This window comes from Nicotiana sylvestris, chromosome 12, assembly GCF_000393655.2.
Source record: "Nicotiana sylvestris chromosome 12, ASM39365v2, whole genome shotgun sequence".
Lineage (NCBI taxonomy): Eukaryota > Viridiplantae > Streptophyta > Magnoliopsida > Solanales > Solanaceae > Nicotiana > Nicotiana sylvestris.
Window position 1 is genome coordinate 75442097 of NC_091068.1, and position 21388 is coordinate 75463484.

At 37.6% G+C, this 21388-nt stretch overlaps 2 protein-coding genes across 2 annotated transcripts; both read left to right on the forward strand.

Moving 5' to 3' along the window:
- The first annotated feature begins 912 nt into the window (after positions 1 to 912).
- On the forward strand, positions 913 to 6816 carry LOC104231654 (large ribosomal subunit protein eL22y). Its single transcript, XM_009784687.2, has 3 exons — positions 913 to 1037; positions 1129 to 1386; positions 6515 to 6816. The coding sequence occupies exons 2-3, from the start codon at positions 1157 to 1159 to the stop codon at positions 6657 to 6659; spliced, it is 375 nt and encodes a 124-aa protein (XP_009782989.1). The 5' UTR covers positions 913 to 1037; positions 1129 to 1156; the 3' UTR covers positions 6660 to 6816.
- Positions 6817 to 14239: 7423 nt separating this feature from the next.
- On the forward strand, positions 14240 to 19682 carry LOC138883229 (uncharacterized). The gene is made up of 11 exons (XM_070163899.1): positions 14240 to 14582; positions 14704 to 14938; positions 15177 to 15213; positions 15389 to 15464; positions 15646 to 15708; positions 15791 to 15813; positions 16022 to 16444; positions 16564 to 16782; positions 17148 to 17335; positions 17617 to 17828; positions 19399 to 19682. Exons 1-11 carry the CDS (start codon positions 14240 to 14242, stop codon positions 19680 to 19682), a joined length of 2103 nt encoding a protein of 700 aa, XP_070020000.1.
- The last annotated feature ends 1706 nt before the right edge of the window (positions 19683 to 21388 follow it).

Sequence of the window (21388 nt, forward strand, 5' to 3'; positions counted from 1 at the left end):
GAGACAGGTACATCAGGTGGTCACTCGGACTGGTAACCAATAAATAGCCAGCGTTTGCAAAGACATCAAAAAATAACCACTATTTTCCTGAAACACGAAAAAGTTCCAACATAATATGCGGGATTATAGAGCTCTTGCGTATAAACTTCCAGCATATTATGTTGGAACTCTAGCACACGGAAAGTTCTAGCATAATATGCGGGATGTATGAAGCTCCTACATATAAACTTCCAGCATATTATGTTAGAACTCCAGCACATTATGCTGGAAGCTCATATGTAAAAATTCGAACCCCAACATATTATGCTGGAATATTTTTGGATTTTTACAGGTATTTTGGTTCAATTTTTTTATATGAAAAAATTACTAAATTTTGATTACTTTTGAAATTGTGGTTATTTTTTATTTCGCCCCTTCAATTTCTGTTATTTTCTCGATTCTTAATGAAGTCCAGCAGAAAGTTTGGGGTGAAATTCAAAAATAGCCAGATTTACAACTGGTCGTTCAAAAATAGTCAGTTTCAAAAGTAATCAAAATTTAGCCACTTTTCATGTAAAGATAAATCTGAGCAAAAATACTATTCAAAACCCGAAAAATACGCCAGCATATTATGCTGGAGTTCCAGCATAAGTATACTTGAACTCCATCAAAATTATACTGGACTTCCAAGATCATAAGTAGACTAGAACTCCGGCATAATATACCGGAGTTCCAGCAAGTATACCGGTCCAACATAATATACTGGAGTTTGGAGCACCAATATCCAGTATATTATACCGCAACCAACAAAGTATACCGGTCCAACATCAAAATAGTGGCTATTTTTCATTGACCTGATAAATATTGGCTATTTTTGAGTGATAAGTCCGAAAACTGGCTATAACTTGCTATTTTTAACAAAGTTTGACACTTGTGAATCACGCCCAAAGGTTCATGGACCTCAATAAATTTCTGAATCCCATCATATCGCAAAAACCCTAGCACTCTCCTCATATTGCTCAATCGCGCGCAGCTTCTTCCTTAAACACTAAACTGAGGTAAACTCTCAGATTTTCTCTTGAATGCATCTTACAGTTACGTGTTCCTAGTATTTCCAAGTGACACATTATTGTTTTGTTGGAAATGTAGGTAGGAATTTCGATAATCAAGTTCGAAGATGAGTAAAGGTAGTGGAGCAGCAAAGGGTGGGAAGAAGAAGGGGGCAACCTTCATAATTGATTGTTCGAAACCGGTGGAAGATAAAATCATGGAAATCGCCTCGCTTGAGAAGTTTCTGCAGGAACGCATTAAGGTTGGTGGAAAAGCCGGTGCCTTGGGCGACACCGTCACCGTCACACGTGACAAGACCAAGATTACTGTCACTTCCGACAGCACTTTCTCCAAGCGGTATGTCTCTGTTTATCTCATTTAGACCTGCGGATTACTTAACAACTGCTGGAACCATCAAAATCTCCCTAAGTTTTTGGGAATTTTGAAGTGAAAATCGGGGTTGTAGCCATAAATCTTTATTTTTTATGTTACTTAGAACAGCTTGTTTGATGGTTGAAATGATTAGAAGTTGAGGATTCTCCCCTATAAGTCCTGTTCTAGCTTTTAGAAAAAACAATCTCGGCTTGCTATAGTGCCAAGCAATCCTAGAAATTTGGCCTTCATTCAAATGTGCTTACATATCACCACATATACATAAAAGCAATTGATTTTTTTAAATAAGGACATAAAAGCAATTTATTAGAAGTTGGATTAGCAAATTGAATGTACTTGTAAGAAATAAAAGTTGAAAAACACTACTAATTGCCAATACTTATTCTCAAATAAACAGTCAAGTGGTTGAATTACAAGTGTTGAAGCTTATAATAAGCACTTACTAAACACTTTTTCTTTTAAAAATAACTAGAATGCCCTTAAAGCATTTTGTAGTAAATTTATATTATAAAGAATTTTTAGCAGTATGAAAAACTACAAAATAGAATGGGGAGGAAGTTAGAAGTTCTGTTTTAGGGAAAATATTTAAGATATACAATAGATATTGGGGGCGTGAGAGGTTGACATTGGAGGGCCTACAGAGAGGTAGAGGCAGGCCGAAGAAGAGGCTGAGAAAGGTGATTAGGCAAGACATGGCACAACTTCAGCTGATCGAGGATATGACCCTTGATAGGAAGGCATGGAAGTCGAGGATTAGGGTAGTAGGGAAGGTAGTCTAGGGTGTTCATAATAGTAGTATTGGCACGCAGTCTCGCTTTCTGTTGGTGATAGGTTTTTATGTCTAACCGTTGTTTTCTTTCATTGTTGATCACCTAACTATCTTGTTTTTATTCTGCTTTTATATGGCTTTTTGGTGCTATCCCTTCTTGTCTATATTTTCATTAATGTGGTACTTAGGCTTTCCTAGACTGAAGGTCTATTGGAAACAACCTCTCTATCCTCACAAGGTAGGGGTAAGGTTTGCGTGCACACTATCCTCCCCAGACCCCACAGTGCGGGATAATACTGGGTATGTTGTTGTATATTAGGATAAAATAATAAATGGTTTGGTCAAACCAAAAGTGCTCATAACCAACTTAGGACGTTGATAATTTTCGCTTATTAACACTTTTAGAAGTTGCTTGGTTGGGAAACAAGTTATCCCATGATTAATTATTCCGGGATTGCTATCCCACCCTTTCACAGGGATAAAAATAACACTACAATCTCGAGATAACTAATCTCCGGATTAGTTATACCGCAATTTTATCCTAACCAAATGTGGGGTAAGCTCATCTCAAATTTAATCACGGATTAATTATCCCTTATTCCTCGTACCAAACGAGCCCTTAGTTATCAAACACGTAAATAAGCCAAAAAAGTTTTTATATTTTAAGCTTACCCAAACGCCCTCTAAGTTAGTACTTAAATAGATTTGCTTGTGCTGTAATGGGCCCTTTTGTTGCCTTTCTTCTTTCTCTTAAGTCAAGAATCAGATCTGTGGGGTTAAGACATATGAAAAAGAAACTTCGTCAAAGTTTGTTAAAAAAATTATTGGATTAGGTGAAAAGTTGGTGGTTGAAACTTGGATAAGAAGTTGTCTGAGACAATCGTCAAACCCAAAGTAATGATTTTTCTCTTCGGTGTCAGCAACTTACAAACTCATCTGAAACAGAGAAGGCTTTCAAGGTTGTTTGAGAAATTTATGTGAATATTAACCTTTTGGCTTTGAACAAAGAAGGTTGAGGAGTTAATGTTGATGAAATTGAAGCTTTGACCATGTTTGTCTTTGCAAGCACTTCTGATGATGCGTTTGGCTGTGGGTCAAATTTATGTGTTGGATAATCTAAAGGATTTGGATTTGGCTCTTTATCTCCAATTAAAGACAATTAAGATATTTCCTTTGTTCTCTATTGTTGTAAAAGTTTTGCTATGAAATTAAGGTAGGCATTTGAAATGAGCAAAGTGTTGGTTGTACCGCCTCCTTTATTATTCTCAAACTCTTCATCAAGGAGCTTGGCCGGAATTCTGTTGAAAAATGACTGACATTTGAAGGAAAAAATGGTGGCTTAATCAGGAGAATTTTTTTGCTGGAAATTAACTTTTTTGGCAATTTTTTTTATTTTTTCAACAATGTATGCTCAAGTTTATGCGTAATGACACGGATCTGCCATGTCCCTATACGTGTTCAATTGACACACTTTCAACAACATAAGATGTTCAATAGATTGGAGTTGGACCCTTACTTAAAGTGTGTAAGTGGATACTTTGGCAAGTTCAAAGGGATGTCTATGTATTATGGTTCCAAGCACATGGATGTATAGGAAAATTCAATGGTAGTTCATGAATATAAAGTATTCACAACATTACTCCCTTAGATGTTCGCCGTTGCTCTTGATGCGGACATCGTGGGTCCGGTGCACGTCAAAATTTCAAACCTTATCACAAAATGCAACTTGGTATTTAAGTTGGGAAGAGAGTGCAGAGCATGCTTATAGTCCTCCAAGCTTTGAACTTTTACTCCAACTGGAGTTGAGCGAGAAGCCAACAAGGATTTTCTCAATGTAAAAGAAGATTTATTTAACAAGTCTCCCCGATTATCACTTGCTGCACCTTAATATCATGTGAAATAGAATTTTGCGAATTGTTCTTCATTCTATCTCCTTTGTGAAATCACCCTTTAATTGGCCTATGTAATGCTGTATTTATCTTCCTATATTATCGTGGGTATTTCTTTCACCTTTCGCCATATTACTCTTTTTCCTTCACTAGATTTTTTATTCCAAAGGATTTATTTCTAATAAGGTTTTAACGAGATATATTCTTTTTGCAATGGACATCCAGGGAGGAAGTTGTTTGAATACTTTAAGAAGTGGATGTCCAATTACTACTTCCAAATTCCTTATTTAATGAACCATTTAGAGCTTTTATATGCATTTATTTAATTGTCTACTTCAGTCTTCCACCCTATATAAATAGGGTACTCTTGGCCCTATGAATGCACACTTGAATGAGATTATCTAACAACATTTCTCACACTTCTTTCTCTACCGTTCTTGTTTTGCTCTACTTTATGACAACATGGTTTAATTTGTCAGTTTGTTGAGGAACTTCATTTTCTGGCAGTCCTCTTTAATTCAACACAATTAGACCTTGTTGCAGACGTCTAATATGAGGATACTCTTTTTTGGTAGTTTTTTCTTTGCATAATGACATAACTTTTAACTAATTAGGAAGATAGACATGTAAGCGTTGTAATTTATATGTTATGTGATCAACTTAGTTTTATGGGTAGCCAAGGAAAATGCATTGAATACAAAATGCTACTTCCTCTGTTCCTTTTTAATGTGCTGCACTTTAACTGTATGTTGTTTAAGAAAGAAAGAAAGATTTTTGAAACTTATGGTCTAAAATAAGTCAGATATTTGTGTGGCTAAATTGTCTCCTCAAAGGTAAAATGAAAAGTTTAAAGTTAAATTATTTCTAAAGAAGAAAGTGCATCACATAAAGTGGGACAGAATGAGTAGTATTCAATTATTTAACTTGACAAGTAACATCAAGTGGAAATTTTTGCACGAGGAACTGTGATGGTAGTAACTTGGAGAATTTTTGACTTTTATTCTCTGTATTTTTTTGGTACTTCCTGAGAAAAAATGAATAAAAAAATACTTTAGAAGTAATAAAAACCCTAATTCTCGTGATGATAATGTTAATGTTGGCACAGTCCATGTATATTGGGACTCCCAAATAATATATTGAAGAATGATTTAAAAGTGATAAAAATATTAGTCCCTCTTGGTGATATTGTTTATATTGGCATACTTATTGGAGTTTGTAGGATAGATCAACTCTGTTTTGTCTAAGTTGGTTGCTTCAAATCAGGACATTTTTTCAGTTGGGTTTGATCCAGGGACTATTACTCACTCCAAATCACAACCTTTTTCATTTGTCATTGGGTATCTACACTGGTGGGGAGGTGTGAGGTTGGCCCTGGAGGGCCTAAGAAGAGGTAGAGGCAGGCCGAAGAAGTATTAGAGAGAGGTGATTAGGCAAGATATGACGTTACTCGAGCTTATTAAGGTCATGACCATGAATAGGAAGGTACTAAAAGATTAGGATAGGTAGCCGAGCGTTGTCCTTATTACAGTAGCTTTAGTACATGACTTAGTGTCATTTGTGTATTTTCGTATTCCTTGACTTCTGTTACTACTTGTTGCTTTCGTTTCGACTTTCTGATTGCAGTACCTAGTGTTAGTTTTATATTTTTGCTTCGGTTTTTTGATTGGTGTGCTTGTTGTTGCCCTTCCTGTTTACCTTTCCTACCCGAGGGTCTACCAGAAACAGTCTCTCTGTCTTCTCGAAGGTAGGGGTAAGGTTTGCGTACACACTACCCTCCCCAGTTCCCACTTGTGGGATTACACAGGTTTTGTTGTTGTGACTTGTGTCTACACTGTTTGAGTTAGAAGCGTTGTGCCAGAATTATGATGTCTCATCTCATTTTCCTTTTTTTTTGAATAGCATTTAGATGGTTCGACTGCTCTTATCTACTTTAAAATCGCTAGACTTTGACCCAACCATTCTTTCTTAGAGAATGGTGTATCTAGGATGATGTTTTGAGTCTAGTTTTGTGAAAACTTATGGTTTTGTCCTGTCTTACAGTACTATACTCCCCTTATATTGGTTAAGAACATAAGCTACAATTGCACATCGTTTTTGGATTTATTTATTTTGGAACTTGTCTTCTTGCTTTTTTCTTTTTTGGGTAAAACATTGCTGATTAGCCTTATTTTATTGAATTTGATTTGTTCAGAATAAGAACAGGTTTGTCCTGTCCTTCTGTAAAAAGATGTTGTAAGGGGGTAGTGCCCATTTCTTTTGCATGCCTGCGTAGAAGGGGCCGGCCTCCGTTTGGGACTTCAATCAGCTCTCTTGACCTGAGTTTTTCTACAGTCTTGTTTTACTTTTTAATCAAACTGTTGTGTGTCTAACAAGCTGTCTCTCTTTAAGAAAATATCAGCCAATGCAGTCTCGTAATTTCGTTTTGTTTGAGTAGGTATTTGAAGTACCTGACAAAGAAATATCTAAAGAAGAATAATGTTCGTGATTGGCTGCGAGTTATTTCTTCAAACAAGGATCGAAATGTTTATGAGTTGAGGTACTTCAACATTGCTGAGAATGAGGCCGAGGAGGAAGATTGAGAAGCTGGTGTTAGTCTATCATCTCTCTTTTTGTATGATACTGTTGAGTGTCGGGGACATTATTTACAATTTTCTGTGGTTCAAATCTTTTTTACTTGAGCCTGTTTCAAAAGATAATGAGGTTGGCATATTGGAGCTTGTTTTGACTGCTACAGTATATTTTATTCTTTAATGTTTGTGGGGTGAGGGAGCTACAGTCCCATCTGTGTTAGAGAGAATGTCAGACAAACCCATCCCTTGGTGCAAGTTATTTTGTGGTAATCTTCCGATTCTCCGTAATTTCGATCACTCCTTTAGTAAGATGATCGAAATGCAAAAAGCCCGCTACCAACCAAATGAAATCATGTAAACACGCCTACCTTCTCTTTAATAATTGAGATCTTTTTGTCTTTCCGCCAAATTTCACCCTTCACACCATCAAGCTAGCAAAACCTGCCATATGGGTGAAAGTAGGTCAGTAAAATACTATGCCCCCCCCCCCCAAGCATGCCTGCCCTTTTCTTTAATAATTGAGATCTTACTGAAATGTTAGTTCTTTATTTTATAATTCTTTTTAGTTAAATAGGAATTTATTGATATGAAATGAAGTACAAAACAGAGGAGTTTGAACTCCCTGCACCTACTAAGAATGGAACAAAGCTCCATACTGAAAGACTAGTAGGATTTCCAGTGAAGCTCTCGAAAAATCAATAACTGATGAGAGATAAACTCGTAATCTCTGCTATACAAAATATACAACCTCAACGAATATCTAGCAAGTCAATTCTGTTTATATTTCTCTCCGCAAAGAAAGAATTTCTATGCTTGTTAATTCTGAAAGATGGACATTGTAGTTTGTCCATTTTCATTTCTCCCTTAGCTTCACTGTTCACTATCATTTATATATGTAATTTCTGTGCAGCTCAGTCCCCAATTAGCTAACGTGTCTTCCACCTTGTTACCCTCTCTATAACAATGTTGAATGTTCCACTTCACAAAACCCTCCAAATAATTCTTAAACTTGTCCAAAATTCCCATAAATTCCACGGGGGTTATTGTTGCTATTAATCCAGTCAACCAACAATTTAGAATCACATCCTATTTCGAGATCTGCAATGCCATTATTCCTGCACCATTCAATACCAATCTTGAGAGTCAGTGCTTCAGCCATATTATTGGTCATACACCCTAGTGGAGTAGCATAAGCAACAATCACTCTGTCTTGATCATCCCGAACAATCCCACCACCCCCAGCAGGCCCTAGATTGCCTTTTGAGCAACCATCTGAATTCAGCTTAGCAAAACCAATTCTGGGAAGGTTCCATTTCACTGCTGTAGTGGAGATATAATGTTTTGCCATATTCATGACATCATAGAGTTTATCCCAGTTCATAAATTTGGGAAGTTTAGGAAATTTCTTATGAGTAACTAAAATGAGTTGTTGATTGATTGCTGGGATAGTTCTATAAGGAGATGTCAATATTTTCAAATCTACTCTTGCATCTAGACTTTCGAATGTGCCAAGTGATAATACCTGGTTGAACCTATAGACATAATTCTTGGATAGGATTACTACCCTTAGTCATCCACCAACTGATAATGTGGTGTCTCGGCTAGTACTTCTTTGGCTGATCCCAAATTGTTGATTGAAGGAACAAATCAATTAAGGAACAAATGTTCCTCATCTTCTTGTTTATGATTGGTACAACAAGAATACATAGATGGTAGGGGGATTCCAAACCTTCTCATGTTAATATATCTTATGTCTGAATAATGTCCTCAAGAAAAAGGAAATTTTAAAGGGGGATTTCTTGTGACAAATCATCTTGTTGACGAAAGAAGTATTCTGATAAGTTCTAATGCAATTCCAAGCAGATTTACAACTACATTTCCCGTTTGTTGTGGATGTCCATATTGGTCTATCCACCAGATCTGAAAAGGTAATTGTAATTTTAAAAATTTGAGAAACCATTTCATTATGTAGAGCTTGCCTAAGCTTTGGAATGTTCCACTCTCTATCATTGAAATAGGAACAGACTTTCCCCTTAGTAGAAGTAGAGGCATCTCCAAATTGAGCCAACTTGCTCAAACCAGTCTCATATCCCACCAGAAATTAGAATTTCCTTTATTGACTCTCCACAGAATTAAATGGTCAACTTTATTCATGGTAATCATAAGTCTTCTTCAGCAATGAGATTGGTTGTAGTTTAGCTTCCTCGCACCTTGATGACCCCTTCTTGCATACTTCGCATTCAGGAAGTCAGCCCATAAAGAACTCTTGGTTCTGTATTGCCACCATAATTTAGCGCTGAAGCTATCTGAAATATCTTGCAAAGATCTAACCCCAATTCCACCTTCTTCAGTAGGGAAGCATAGTTTATGCCATGTTTCCCAATGGTATTTCTATTTTCCTTCATTGATACCGCATAGAAAATTTACAAAGATCTTCTCTATTTGTTTGATGATGGTTTTCGGCGGTTGACAATTGAAAAGGAGGTGAACGAGCATGACTGTAAGTACATGCTTAGTCTAGATGACCTCCCCCTTTAATCGCCTGCTCTAATGCCATGTACTCAATCTCTTCAAAATTTTGGTAGCCATATATAGGGGTGGCAAAATGGTTCAAAGAAAACAGTTAACCACCCATATTATCCACTAAAAAATGGGTTGGATAATGAACTTTTTAAAAACGGGTCAAATATAGATAAGAACTATATTATCCATTTAGAAAATGGATAACCAATAAGTAACCAATGGATAACCAATGTGTCTAACTTTTACATTTGCAAAGCCTCAAATTGGGGATTCCTCAAGTTAGGGAGACTAAGAATTTTCCCAAAAGTAATCATATACAAGAAGTCATAGATAATATGGGTAACCCATATTATCCGCCAGTTAACCCGTTTTTTATCCGTATTAAATATGGGTCGGGTCGGATAAATTGATCCGTTTTTTCATTACCCGTTTTCGACCCGAACCATATCCGACCCGGCCCGCATGTTTGCCACTCCTAGCCATATATGTAAAATATTGTACTCTATTCCTTCCCGAAAAGACAGGACATCCTAAATAAGTAATAGGAAACTCGTTCGGTTGAACTTGAAGCAAGTTTGATACAATATCAATCCTTCTGCTTGAGATTCCTTCACCCATCAAAAAATAATTACTTTTCTCTTTGTTGATCAATTGTCCTGAATTCTCTTCATATTTCTTTACACATTCCATCACAAGCTTCAGTGTGTTAGTTTTACCTGCACAAAAAATAATAAGATCATCAGTATAAGCTAGATGATTAATCTTAGGTCCATTAGGTTGCATATAGAAACCAGTGAACGTAACCTAGGATCTTCATAGAGCTTAATCAGCATTTTAGACGGAGATTCAGCAGCAATGATGAATAGAGACGGAGAGATAGGATCTCCCTACTTAATGCCTATGTGAGATTTGAAGAGGCCGTTTCTCTTTATATTTATGACCACACTATAAAACATATTGAAGATAAGATTCCATATTATATAAATCTACTCTTCACTGAACTCTATTTTTCTCATAACTAAGCATATAATAGCCAAGACATTCTGTCATACGCTTTGTTCATATCAATATTATAGACTACTACCCCCTTTTTTGGTTTTCTGATCTCATGAATTATCTCCTGTGCCAACAAAATATTCTCACCAATTACCCTACCCTTTTCAAAGCCACTTTGACTCAGGGAAATAATCTTTGAGATGGTAGCAGGGAGTCTGTTGTTCAGGACTCTAGAGACAATCTTCTAAGTAACATTACTCACACTAGTTGGTTTAAACTTTGAGAAAGTTTGAGGTGACTCCACTTTAGGAAGTAGAAACATGCATGTATTGGTAAAGAATTTAGGCAACTGCTCTCTATTAAGGACAAACTTTACCATATTAACCATATCAGTAGCCACAATATCCCAAGCCTTGTGAAAGAACATACCACTAAACCTATCAGAACCAGCGGAGCTATTAGGAGTAATATCAAAGACTGCATCTTTAACTTCTTGCATAACATGGGCTGCCAAAAGGTTCTCATTATCAGTATTCTCAATAATTTTTGGAATTGGATCTAATATACTCAAGTCAAGAGTATTGTCGTCTTGGTAGAATAAATTCTTATAGAATTCTACTGCTAAATCACTAATTCCTTCATATCCTTCTATCCATTTATCATGATTAATTCTGTGAATATGAGGATGCTTCCTTCTTCCTCTCACTTCTGAGTGAAAGAACTTAAGTATTTTTATCTCCTTATATATGGCATTTGAGGTTTGATTTTTGTCTCCAGAAAGCATCAACTTGTTTATGGTGAGACATCAATTCAGCCCCGGCTTTTGATGGTAGGCTAGAAACTCATTATTTCGTCGTATTTTGCACTCTAATTATTATACTTTTCTTATATTTGAGCTTAAATGATGGTGATTTACACTTATTATGTATTTTATGCCTTGCATGAAATAATTTCGAGTTAAAAAGATAATTTAGAGCTAAACTAAACAACTAGAGCTTTGAAGTCTAAGTAAAAGCCCAAGGAATTAAACCGAAATCGCGTTCAAGGGTGTCGAGGACCAAATCAGGATATCAAAACGTGATAGAAAAAATTTACTCAGAGAAAATTGTACCATCGCGCCGCATGGGGCGCGTCGCGGCTGTACAATGAAGCGTGCTTGACAAAAGAAACTGCTTGCGAGGCGCACAACTTCTGTGTATTTTCCTTAAGAGTAATTTCCCACTTCAGCTTGGAAAGGGTAGTTCTGCCGACCTGCTTCTACACAGTATAAATACACCAAAAATACGATTTTGAGAGGACTTTTAACCTACAAAAGATTTGAGAAACAATTAAGACAAGAAGACACAAGAATTCGTCAAGATTTCAACCAACAATCGGTGCAATACGGGAGTTTGTATCGAATCATTAGCATTGATATTTTCTGTCTTTAAACCTTCTCGAGATGAATTTTTTTATTGCTATGGAGCAGTTTTCCCTTAGGATGTTGATAGATATGGTGTATTGAGAAGTTGATTAGGGGTTCATTTCATGACAATTTCTTGATTTAATTTGATGGAGTTTTGAATTATATTATGAAGTTATTCATTATTTTACTTAATTGAAGGAGGAATTTGATATTGAATTTCTTTACATCTCAAACTCTAGTTAAATTTGTGATTCACCGAGGTAATAGAAAGAACCTCTTGAATTATTAATCGAACTAGAAAATAAGAAAATATTGGTGAGAAGTTACCCTTAAAACTAAAACCATCATTATATTCATTGCAATTGTTCATCGTGCTTCAATTGGGTTATTTCCTTAAATTAAAGTTTATTCGACAAGTAACCTTAACTTCCAGTGTAATCTAATTATCTAGTGAATTCGTGAGAATCAACAATATTCTAGAGTAAAATAGTTCAAGGATTGGATCCCGAGTCAATTATCTTGCACATGTTGAGTCATTTACCCTATTTCTCTCGCTGATGTTTCTGTGTTGCTCAACTTTTGGCTTTTGTGATCAATTGATTGTTTCTTTAATTTTGGTAATTAATTGTAGTTGATAATCATTCTAATCAAGTATTAATTTTTCTGGATAGTAATTAACTAAAGAATATTCGAACACTATTTAAATTCAATTCATGTGGAGATGATTATTAACCTAAACTTCTTTTGCTAGCGAGCATTAATTTCATGTTGTGTTTTGCGCTCGTCAAATTTTGGCACAGTTGCGAGGATTGACAATCAATAGTTTAAAATAGCTTTTGGTGCTAATTCAGGAACCAAGTTAATTTTTTTGTATTCACGTTTTCTCACTTATATGGAGGACATGTGTTTAACTTTTCTGGTGTATGAATCGATCTTCTTCAAAGGAAGTGATAACTTACGAACTAGAGTTGGAGAAACACCTGCGACAACTGAGAAAAGAGAGAGGATTCATCGAAAATTTCTTGGGGCAATCTTCGACCCAAGAACATATGGCAAAAAAAGGTGATGATGGAGTCGATTTGGCTGCAAGCAAAGCATCCCAACGGATAGAAGCAACTGCATAGGCAATTGCTAATGCAGCTCTGGGAGATGATGAAACCATTAATGGGGAAAGAGGACGATGATTCAAACTGAACCGCTCTCTTATAGAAGATGCATTCGAAAATATGAGCCCTAGGCAGATAATTGGGTGACTATTTCAGACCAGTCTACAACCACACAGTCCAGTGCGAGACCCCCACCCATTGATGCTAACAATTTTGAACTCAATCAGAGAGTCATCTAGACTATTCAAAATAATTGTATCTCTAGAGGCAAACCCAACGAAGATCCTAACAGTCATCTGATGGACTTTCATGTGATCATGAACACTTTCTGCTATAGTGGAGCAGCACACGATGCTATCTACCTCAGAGCATCTCCTTTCTCACTAAAGGATGATGCAAAACAGTGGCAACAGAGTCTACCTACTGGGTCTATCCATACGTGGAAAGAGATGACTACTAAATTTCTAGACAAGTACTTCTTTGCTGCTAAGACTGGAAATATGAGAAAGGAGATTCACAATTTCAGTCAAGGTGAAGGAGAAACTGTGTTCGAGGCTTGGGAAAGGTTTAAGGATCTTCTACGAAGATGCCCACATTATGGGATGGAGCAATCGATGCAACTCCAGGATTTCAGGGATGGCTTAACTCCAGCATCAAGAATGGTACTAAATATTGCAGTGGGAGGCCCGCTTATGACGAAAACTCCAAAAGAGATTGTCACTCTTCTAAATGAACTATCTGATGATGTGTATCAATGGCCTATTGACTAAGGTGAACAAAGAATGTCAGCACGTGTGCACCAAGTAGAATCATTTGTTGCAATGCGGACCTAGATAGCAGTTATGGATAAAGACATCAAGAAGTTGACACTAGCCCAGGTGCAGAGTCAACCACAGTTAGGATGAAATATTTGATAAATGTGACACCCAACACATGAGTGACAAACCTCCACTGCATAGTAAGAAGTGAATGCAATGGGAAACTTCAGCAGAGGTAACTACCAAGGAGGTAATAACTTCAATTCCATGAGACAAAGACATCCAATTTTCTTATATAGCTCTTCAAGTGGTAGTCTAAATTCGTGGCAGCAGCAAAATCCTAGAGCACTAGGGCAAGGACCTCGTGGTATACAAAATAAGCAAAGGCAACAGTACCAGCCTCCACAACCTAACCATTCGAGTCTAGAGGATCTAATGAAGGCCTTCATCAACAAATCAGATGATAAATTTGAGACCCATGGCACAGCCCTCCAGGAACAAGGCACAACCATCTGGAACTTAGAAAGATAGATGGGACAAATTGCAAACATGTTGTCTGAAAAAGGGTTCCTGGGACTCTACCCTCTGACACAGAGAAGAACCCGAAGGAAACAATTAAAGTTGTGCCTTTGAGAAGTGGCAAAACATTGGTTAATCCAGAACTAGATCCGAAGTGGTGAGCAAGGAGAGTGACACATTGGAGGAGCAGAAGAGTGAAAAACAGAAATGTGAGAGTGGTGGGGGGTACAAAAGGAGATTGAAGAAAGAAGATGCATGCCAGCTCTACCATTCCCTCAAAAGATGAAGCAGGAAAAATTAGACAAGTGCTTTGGATGGTTCTTGGAGATGCTCAAGAAACAATATATGAACATTCCCTTCATAGAGGTTCTCACTCAGATGCCTGCTTATGCTAAATTCATGAAGGAAATCTTGTCTAGCAAGAGAAAGTTAGAGGAGATAACAGTGGTCAAGCTGAATGCACACTGCAGTGCCATATTGCAAAATAAAATTTCTCAAAAGTGTGGGGACCCAGGAAGCTTCACCATACCATATTCATTGGGGAGTGAAAAGTTTGACAAGGCTCTATGTGATTATGGTATTTCTATAAATTTAATATCTTTGTATGTGTTTATAAAAGTTGAAGGTGAGCTTGGAGTGATCAAAACTATACTAGTGTTCCTACAACTGGCTAGCCAAACTACTCTTGCCTGAAAAATTCATTGAGGATATTCTAGTATGAGTTGAAAAGTTTGTGTTCCCCGTAGACATTATTATGGTGGACATGAAAGCGAACAAGGACGTTCCTCAAATTCTAGGGAGGCCTTTTCTATGTACTGGCATAGCAATACTTGATATATGCGATGTGGGACTTATTCTCGGAGTAAGTAATGAGAAAGTGGTGTTCCAGATGAAGAGAATGATGAAATACCCTAGTGAGGAGTCATCTGACTACTCGCGTTTCAAGCTTGATGTTGTTGGGAAATTGGCTGAAAAATACAAGTTTGATAATCTTGTGGGGGGGCACTCTAGAGAGGTGCATTACTTAGTCTAGATAGTGGAGAATGAAATCCCAAAATAAAGAAAGAGTCTGAAGATCTTGAGACTGAGGTTCAAGTGGTTGATAAGGAAAAGGAGACGTCTAAGACTAGTGTGGAATTGAAAGTCCTCCCTACTCACTTGAAATATGCTATTCTTAAAACTAATACTTTTCCTGTGATTATTTCTACTTACTTGATAGGTGCATAGGAACAAAAGCTGGTGGAGATGCTGAGAAAGTACAAGAAGGCCATCGGCTGGACCATAGCTGATATTTAAGAAATTAGTCCAGCCATTTGCATGCACAAAATTTTACTGGAAGAGAATAGCAAGCCAGTGGTGTAACCCCAATACAACCTGAATAAAAATCTGGATGAGGTATTGCACAAAGAGATTATCAAGTTGTATATGCAGGAGTGGTTGTCCTCATCTATGATAGCCAATGGATCAATCTTGTGCAAGTGGTGCCTCAGAATGAGGTATGCCAGTGGTAAAGAATGAACACAATGAATTGACCCCAACAAAAACAGTCACATAGCAACGAGTGCACATTAATTATAAGAGTCTGAATGATGCAATAACGAAAGACCATATCCCCCTCACCTTTATTGATCAGATGATCGAGAAAGTGGTTAGATATGATTGTTACTGTTTCTTGGATGGGTACTCAGGCTATAATCAGATACCCATTGTCCCAGAAGATGTTGAGAAGACTACTTTCACTTGCCCTGGAGGTATTTTTGCTTACATGAGTATGCCATTTGGGTTGTATAATGCACTACCACTTTTCATAGATGCATGATGTCTATTTCTCAGATATGAACAGGAAGTGCCTAGAGGTATTCATGGAAGATTTCACTCTGTTTGGTGATGATTTTGATGACTGTTGAAAAACTTGGAGCTTATGCTTAAACATTGTGAAGCAACTCACTTGGTTCTTAACCGGGAGATGTGTCATTTCGTAGTGAAAGAGGGAATCATTCTGGGCCACAAAGTGATTGCACATGGCATAGAAGTTGATAGAGAAAAGGTTGATGTGATTTCTAGACTTCATCCACCAACTTCTATGAAGAGCATAAGGAGCTTCTTGGGCGTGCTGGGCTCTACAGAAAGTTCATCAAAAACTTTTCCTGCATTACCAAGCCATTGACTACATTGCTAGCGAAGGATGACAAGTTTGTGTTCATTGTGAAGTTCTTGAGGGCATTCAAATTGATAAAAGAAAAGCTTGGTACTGCCCTTATTATGGTGAAACCTGATTGGAGCCAGCCTTTTAAAATAATGTGTGATTCTAGTGATGTAGCTGTGGGAGCAGCTCTGGGGCAAAGGAAAGATAAGATGTTTAGGCCCATCTACTATACAAGTAGGACATTGAATAACGCTCAAGTGAAGTATGCTACTATTAAGAAAGAGTTCTTTGTTGTGGTCTTTGATTTTGAAAAGTTTAGATCATATCTTGTAGGGAGTAAAGTAATTGTGCACACTGATCACTCAACTTTGAAATATTTGCAGAGTAAGAAGGAGTCCCAGCCGCATCTGATATAGTGAATATTGTTGCTCCAAGAGTTTGACTTTGAGATTAAGGACAGGAAGGCACTAAAAATCACATTGCAGATCATATATCTCAACTTGAGAGACCTCTAGTAGAGATAGTGGAAATAAGAGAAGGGTTCCCTGATGACCAGATTTTTTCCATTGCTGTGGTCTCTGAAAGACGGTCTTGGTATGCTGATGTAGCCAACATTTTGGCCAATGGATGGTTGCCGCGTGACCGCTCTCGTGATCAAATAAGAAAACTTCAAGGTGAGGTAAAAAGTTATTTTGGAAATGACCCCTTTTTGTTTAAACTCTGTGCAAATGGTGTGATTCGAAGATACGTGCCTAAAGGAGAGATGACAAGCATTTTATCTCACCGCCATGATAGGGTAGCTAAAGGACACTATTGTGGTAATTGCATTGCAGCAAAGATCATGGAAGTCGGTTTTCAATGGCCTATTTTATACAAATATGCATGAGCGTATGTAGTTTCATGTGATAATATGACAAGTGTCAAAGAATAGGTAACATTAGCATGAGGGATGAGATTCCTCTAAACTCAATTATGGTATGTGAAATTTTTTATGTTTGGAGCATTGATTTAATGGGGCCATTCCCTTTGCCTCATTCTTATCAGTATATCCTAGTAGCCATTGACTATGTCTCTAAATGGGCTGAAGGAATTCCTACTACGATCAATGATTCTCGAGTGGTGTGTGAGTTCTTACAGAAGAACATATTTATCTGCTTTGGGACACCTCGAGTGATTATTAGTGACAACAGATCTCATTTTGTGAACAAGGCGTTTGCTGCATTGCTGTCCAAGTATGGGTCACACATAAAACAGGAATCTCGTACCATGCCTAAACTAGTAGGCAAGTTGAAGTAGCTAACCACGAGCTTAAATGAATTCTTGAAAAGGTGGTTAGCTCTTCTCGTAAGGATTGGTGTGTGAAATTGGATGAAGCTCTATGGGCGTATAGAACTGCGTTCAAAACAACCATAGGGACTTCAACATTAAATTAATGTATGGGAAATTGTGTCACCTACCTGTTGAGATATAACATAAAGCTTGGGAAATTAAGTTTCTTAATTCTTGATCTTAGACTTGCGGGTGAACACAAGTTGTTACAAATGAATAAGTTGGAGGAGTTTAGACTGGACGCATATGAAAATGAGCGAATTTTTAAGAAAAAGACAAAGAGGTGGCATGATCATCTTATTAAGCCAAATGAGTTTCATGAAGGGGCAAATTTTTGCTATACAATAGTAGACTTAGGCTGTTTCCCGAAAAATTCAAATCAAGTTGGACGGATCCGTATGTGGTGAAACATGTGTCATCATATGGCGCTATTGAGATCCAAGATGAGGAAGTGAATGAGAGTTTTAAGGTGAATAGGAACAGGTTGAAACCATACTTTGTTCAAGGATTTAACAAGCAATCATCTAGCATAGTAATCAAATGAGCCTAAGTGACGGAGTCAAGCTGACGACTATAACTCAGAACTACTTCTAACCTTTTTTTCTTGCCGTTGTAAAATAGTTTAGGTGGCTATATATTTGAACTATTAGAGCTTAGGATTTTTGATACTTTTTAGGACAGGTATGAGCATGAATTATATAAGAATCAAGTACATAAAAGTAATGAGGTGCAAACCATGGTCTAGGAAGCAAAAACAAGTCGTACTCTAGGAAAATTGGCCTAACGCGTCGCATGGGGCGCCACACCCTACACCGCGCCAGGCAAAACGTGCCCCCTCTAATAATTGAATATCTCTCTAAATAATTCCACTACCACAATGCGTGGGGTGCGCACCCCATTACACGGTAGTGTAAAAATTCGGTCAAAAAGAAAAAAATAGAAGCGCCCGACCCCTTTTTTGTCTAAAAACATTCCCTTACCCTTTTCTCCCATTCTTTTTATCTCCTCTCTAAACTCTCTCCTCTCTCACTCACAAACAAATCCCTCACTTCCTCCCTAATTTCTTCAAGTTTCAATCCCTCCCATCTTCATCCCCTATTGAGGTAAGTGTTCTTCTCTTCTCTTTTCTCTTTCTAGAAGTAATTTTTGGTAGTATTTAGTTAGATTTTGTTAATTTTTCCTAACACTAGGTAGTTTTGTGTTTGATAATTTTTTAGTTATATTTAATAACTTGGTCGAAATTGTGCTTGCTTTTGTTGGGATTTTCGTGGTGATTATACTTATGGAAAGTTTGTAGTATTCAATAGTGATATTGAAAGAATTATTTGATGAAGTTAGGTTGGAGCACTTTGTGTTATTGCTAAGATGTTGTGATGTCTTGGTTGTTTTGGGTGGTGTGATTGATCGACATGTGTGATGGTTCTAGCCTATTTTGAATTGAAGTTATAAGTTGAAACTAGCGCCTATGTGTTTGATAAAATTCTCCAATGACATAATATGCATACTTTGTTGCAAATATGGAGGGTAATTTCTTTGTAATGACGTATTGATAGATGATGAGTGTGTGGTGGGGGTCATGTTCTTATTTTGTAAATTTGTGAAGTGTTAGGCCCGAGTTCTAATCGATTGACCACCCCATGCTAGTGTGTTACTAGTTGCTAATTGGAGTGTTCGATTCATGCTATGTACTTCTGTAGGGTTGTAGTATAACTTCTTGATTTTCTTTTCTTAGTTACTAGTTTAGCTTCTTGATTTTGTACTTTAACATAGTATATTGTAATCGTTGGGTATGTTGTTGTAATGTTAGGTTGGTGGTGACTTGTGACGTGCTTTTAATGGGGTAGTCTGCGTCCCCGACATACATTGTACTAGTGAACATGCCAATGACATAAGTGTGAGGTTGTTACCCATTTTGGTCTTGCTTTTTGTTCCAAGTCTTATGGATAATTTTGTTCGTCTTGTGCAGGTACAATGTCTCGTCATCCAAGTAAGCGTGCTAACACTGGTTCCTATGGAGTTGCACCGAGTAGTAGGAGAGGAGGTAGGCGGGAAGCACCTGATTTTCCAGTGGAAGAGGACATGGAGGAAATTGATCCGGAAGATGACGTGGTCCTAGAGTGCAAGTTTGGTATTCGGGTTGTCCTTGCTCATGCTAGACACTGGTATACGACCTTTGTCACTGATGTGAACCCGGATCTTGAGTTTGGTATTGATGATGGGAAGTTGGCTCGGAAGTACTCTGTGATCTAAAAAAACATCCGGAACCTGGGCTTTGAGAGTTTGTTCGATCCCGATGATGCGGTGAACGTGAACTTAGTGAAGGAGTTTTATGCCAACTAGCAGCTTGAGGCTAGTTTGGATGCAGTGTACAGGGTATAAGTGCAGGCAAAGTGATACATTTTTCCTCTCAGGTGATCAACCAAATTATAGGATTTATAGAGCACTCTAGCAAGTTGTTCCAGGGGTTTATTTGTCGCCTGAACTATCTTGATATCCAGCGCTAGCTGTGTGGTGTTGACTCTCTTCACAAGGATAAAAGGAAGGGGGCATTCTAGTGTCCAGCCAAGGTTCTTCTATGACTAATTAATGTCAAGATTATGCCAACCCAGAGTGATAGTGATGTCTCGAGGGTGAAAGTGTGCCTAATATATGCCTTTTGACCAAGATGAAGTTTGACCTTAGAAAATTCATGCTTGAGTACATGGATAGAGTGCGATCACTTGGGGCTCGCCGCCTATATTACCCGAGTATGATCACTCAGCTTCTAAGGACTCACCATGTGGAGGAGGAGCCTTACTATGATCAGATGATCCCTGTGCTGTAGCCTATTAAGGTCTTTGATTTTACGTTTGTGATAGACTCTCCTACTGTTGTTGCTACTATGGACCAGAGGATGGTTCGTGTCAAGGAGACACTGCAGCTGATGTTCGCCGATATGTGCCTTCGCGCTAATATTGGGAGATTTACTTGGATGAGCTACAGCAGGATCACCCACTCTCTGATATCACTAGGCAGTGGTTGGGTATGGACAATGGAGTACAACTGCCACCTGACGAAGACGTGAACTCAATCCCCTTTGATGATGAGGAGTACTTGCGCACCTTCGAGGGTGCTGATGATGATTACACCGAAGGCCTCAGGGAGTCACATTTTTTCACTCTTGTTTCTACTATTTTGTATTGGGTACAATGCAATCTCTTAAGTGTGGGGTGAAGTGTTCCTATTTGCCTCTATTTGTTTTGTCGTCTTTTTGCCATTTGGCTTTGTTTGATTTCTTGCTTTATAACAATTTAGCATGTAATCGTAATTCTAAATTCTATTTGGCTGGTAATAGTTAGTAACTCATGTAGTAGTAGTTCGATTTTTCTTAACGATAGATTTTCTCGACTCTTTGCTTGAGGGATTTGATGCCGAACGAGAAAAAAGATAAAAAAATCAAAAAAATTTGAAAATCCAAACGTATGTCTTTTATTTCTATTTTACTTTCTTAGATAGTGTAATATTTCCCCCTTAGATTTTCTTTATGCCGTGGTTCTTTCCAAGTATTCTACTTGAACCGGGTGTAGTTAGTTTTTTTTCTTTTTGTAGGAATAAAGAATCTTGAGTCATAGTGTTAATTGAAGGCAACTTTCTTGACTATGTTATGCCTTGAGAGTGGTAAGTGCCTTAGTTATGACGCCTAGACTCAATTCTTGCTTCGTGTGTAAGTGCCTTAATTTGTTTGATCTCAACTTTTCTTAACTTCTTTGACTAGAGAGTTAGGATAGATCCGGTGCTAAATGAGTTATATCCCAATGTGTGTGTAAGGTTGTTATTGATATTCTATCCATGTCAATTGCTGTCTGGAACTTGCCTTGTGTGTTTGCAAAGCGAAATAGTAGTCTTGTTCAGTCCAGGAAGTGATACAACCATTTCTTTGTTTAGCCAGATATATGGTTTTAACCAACCAAAATTAA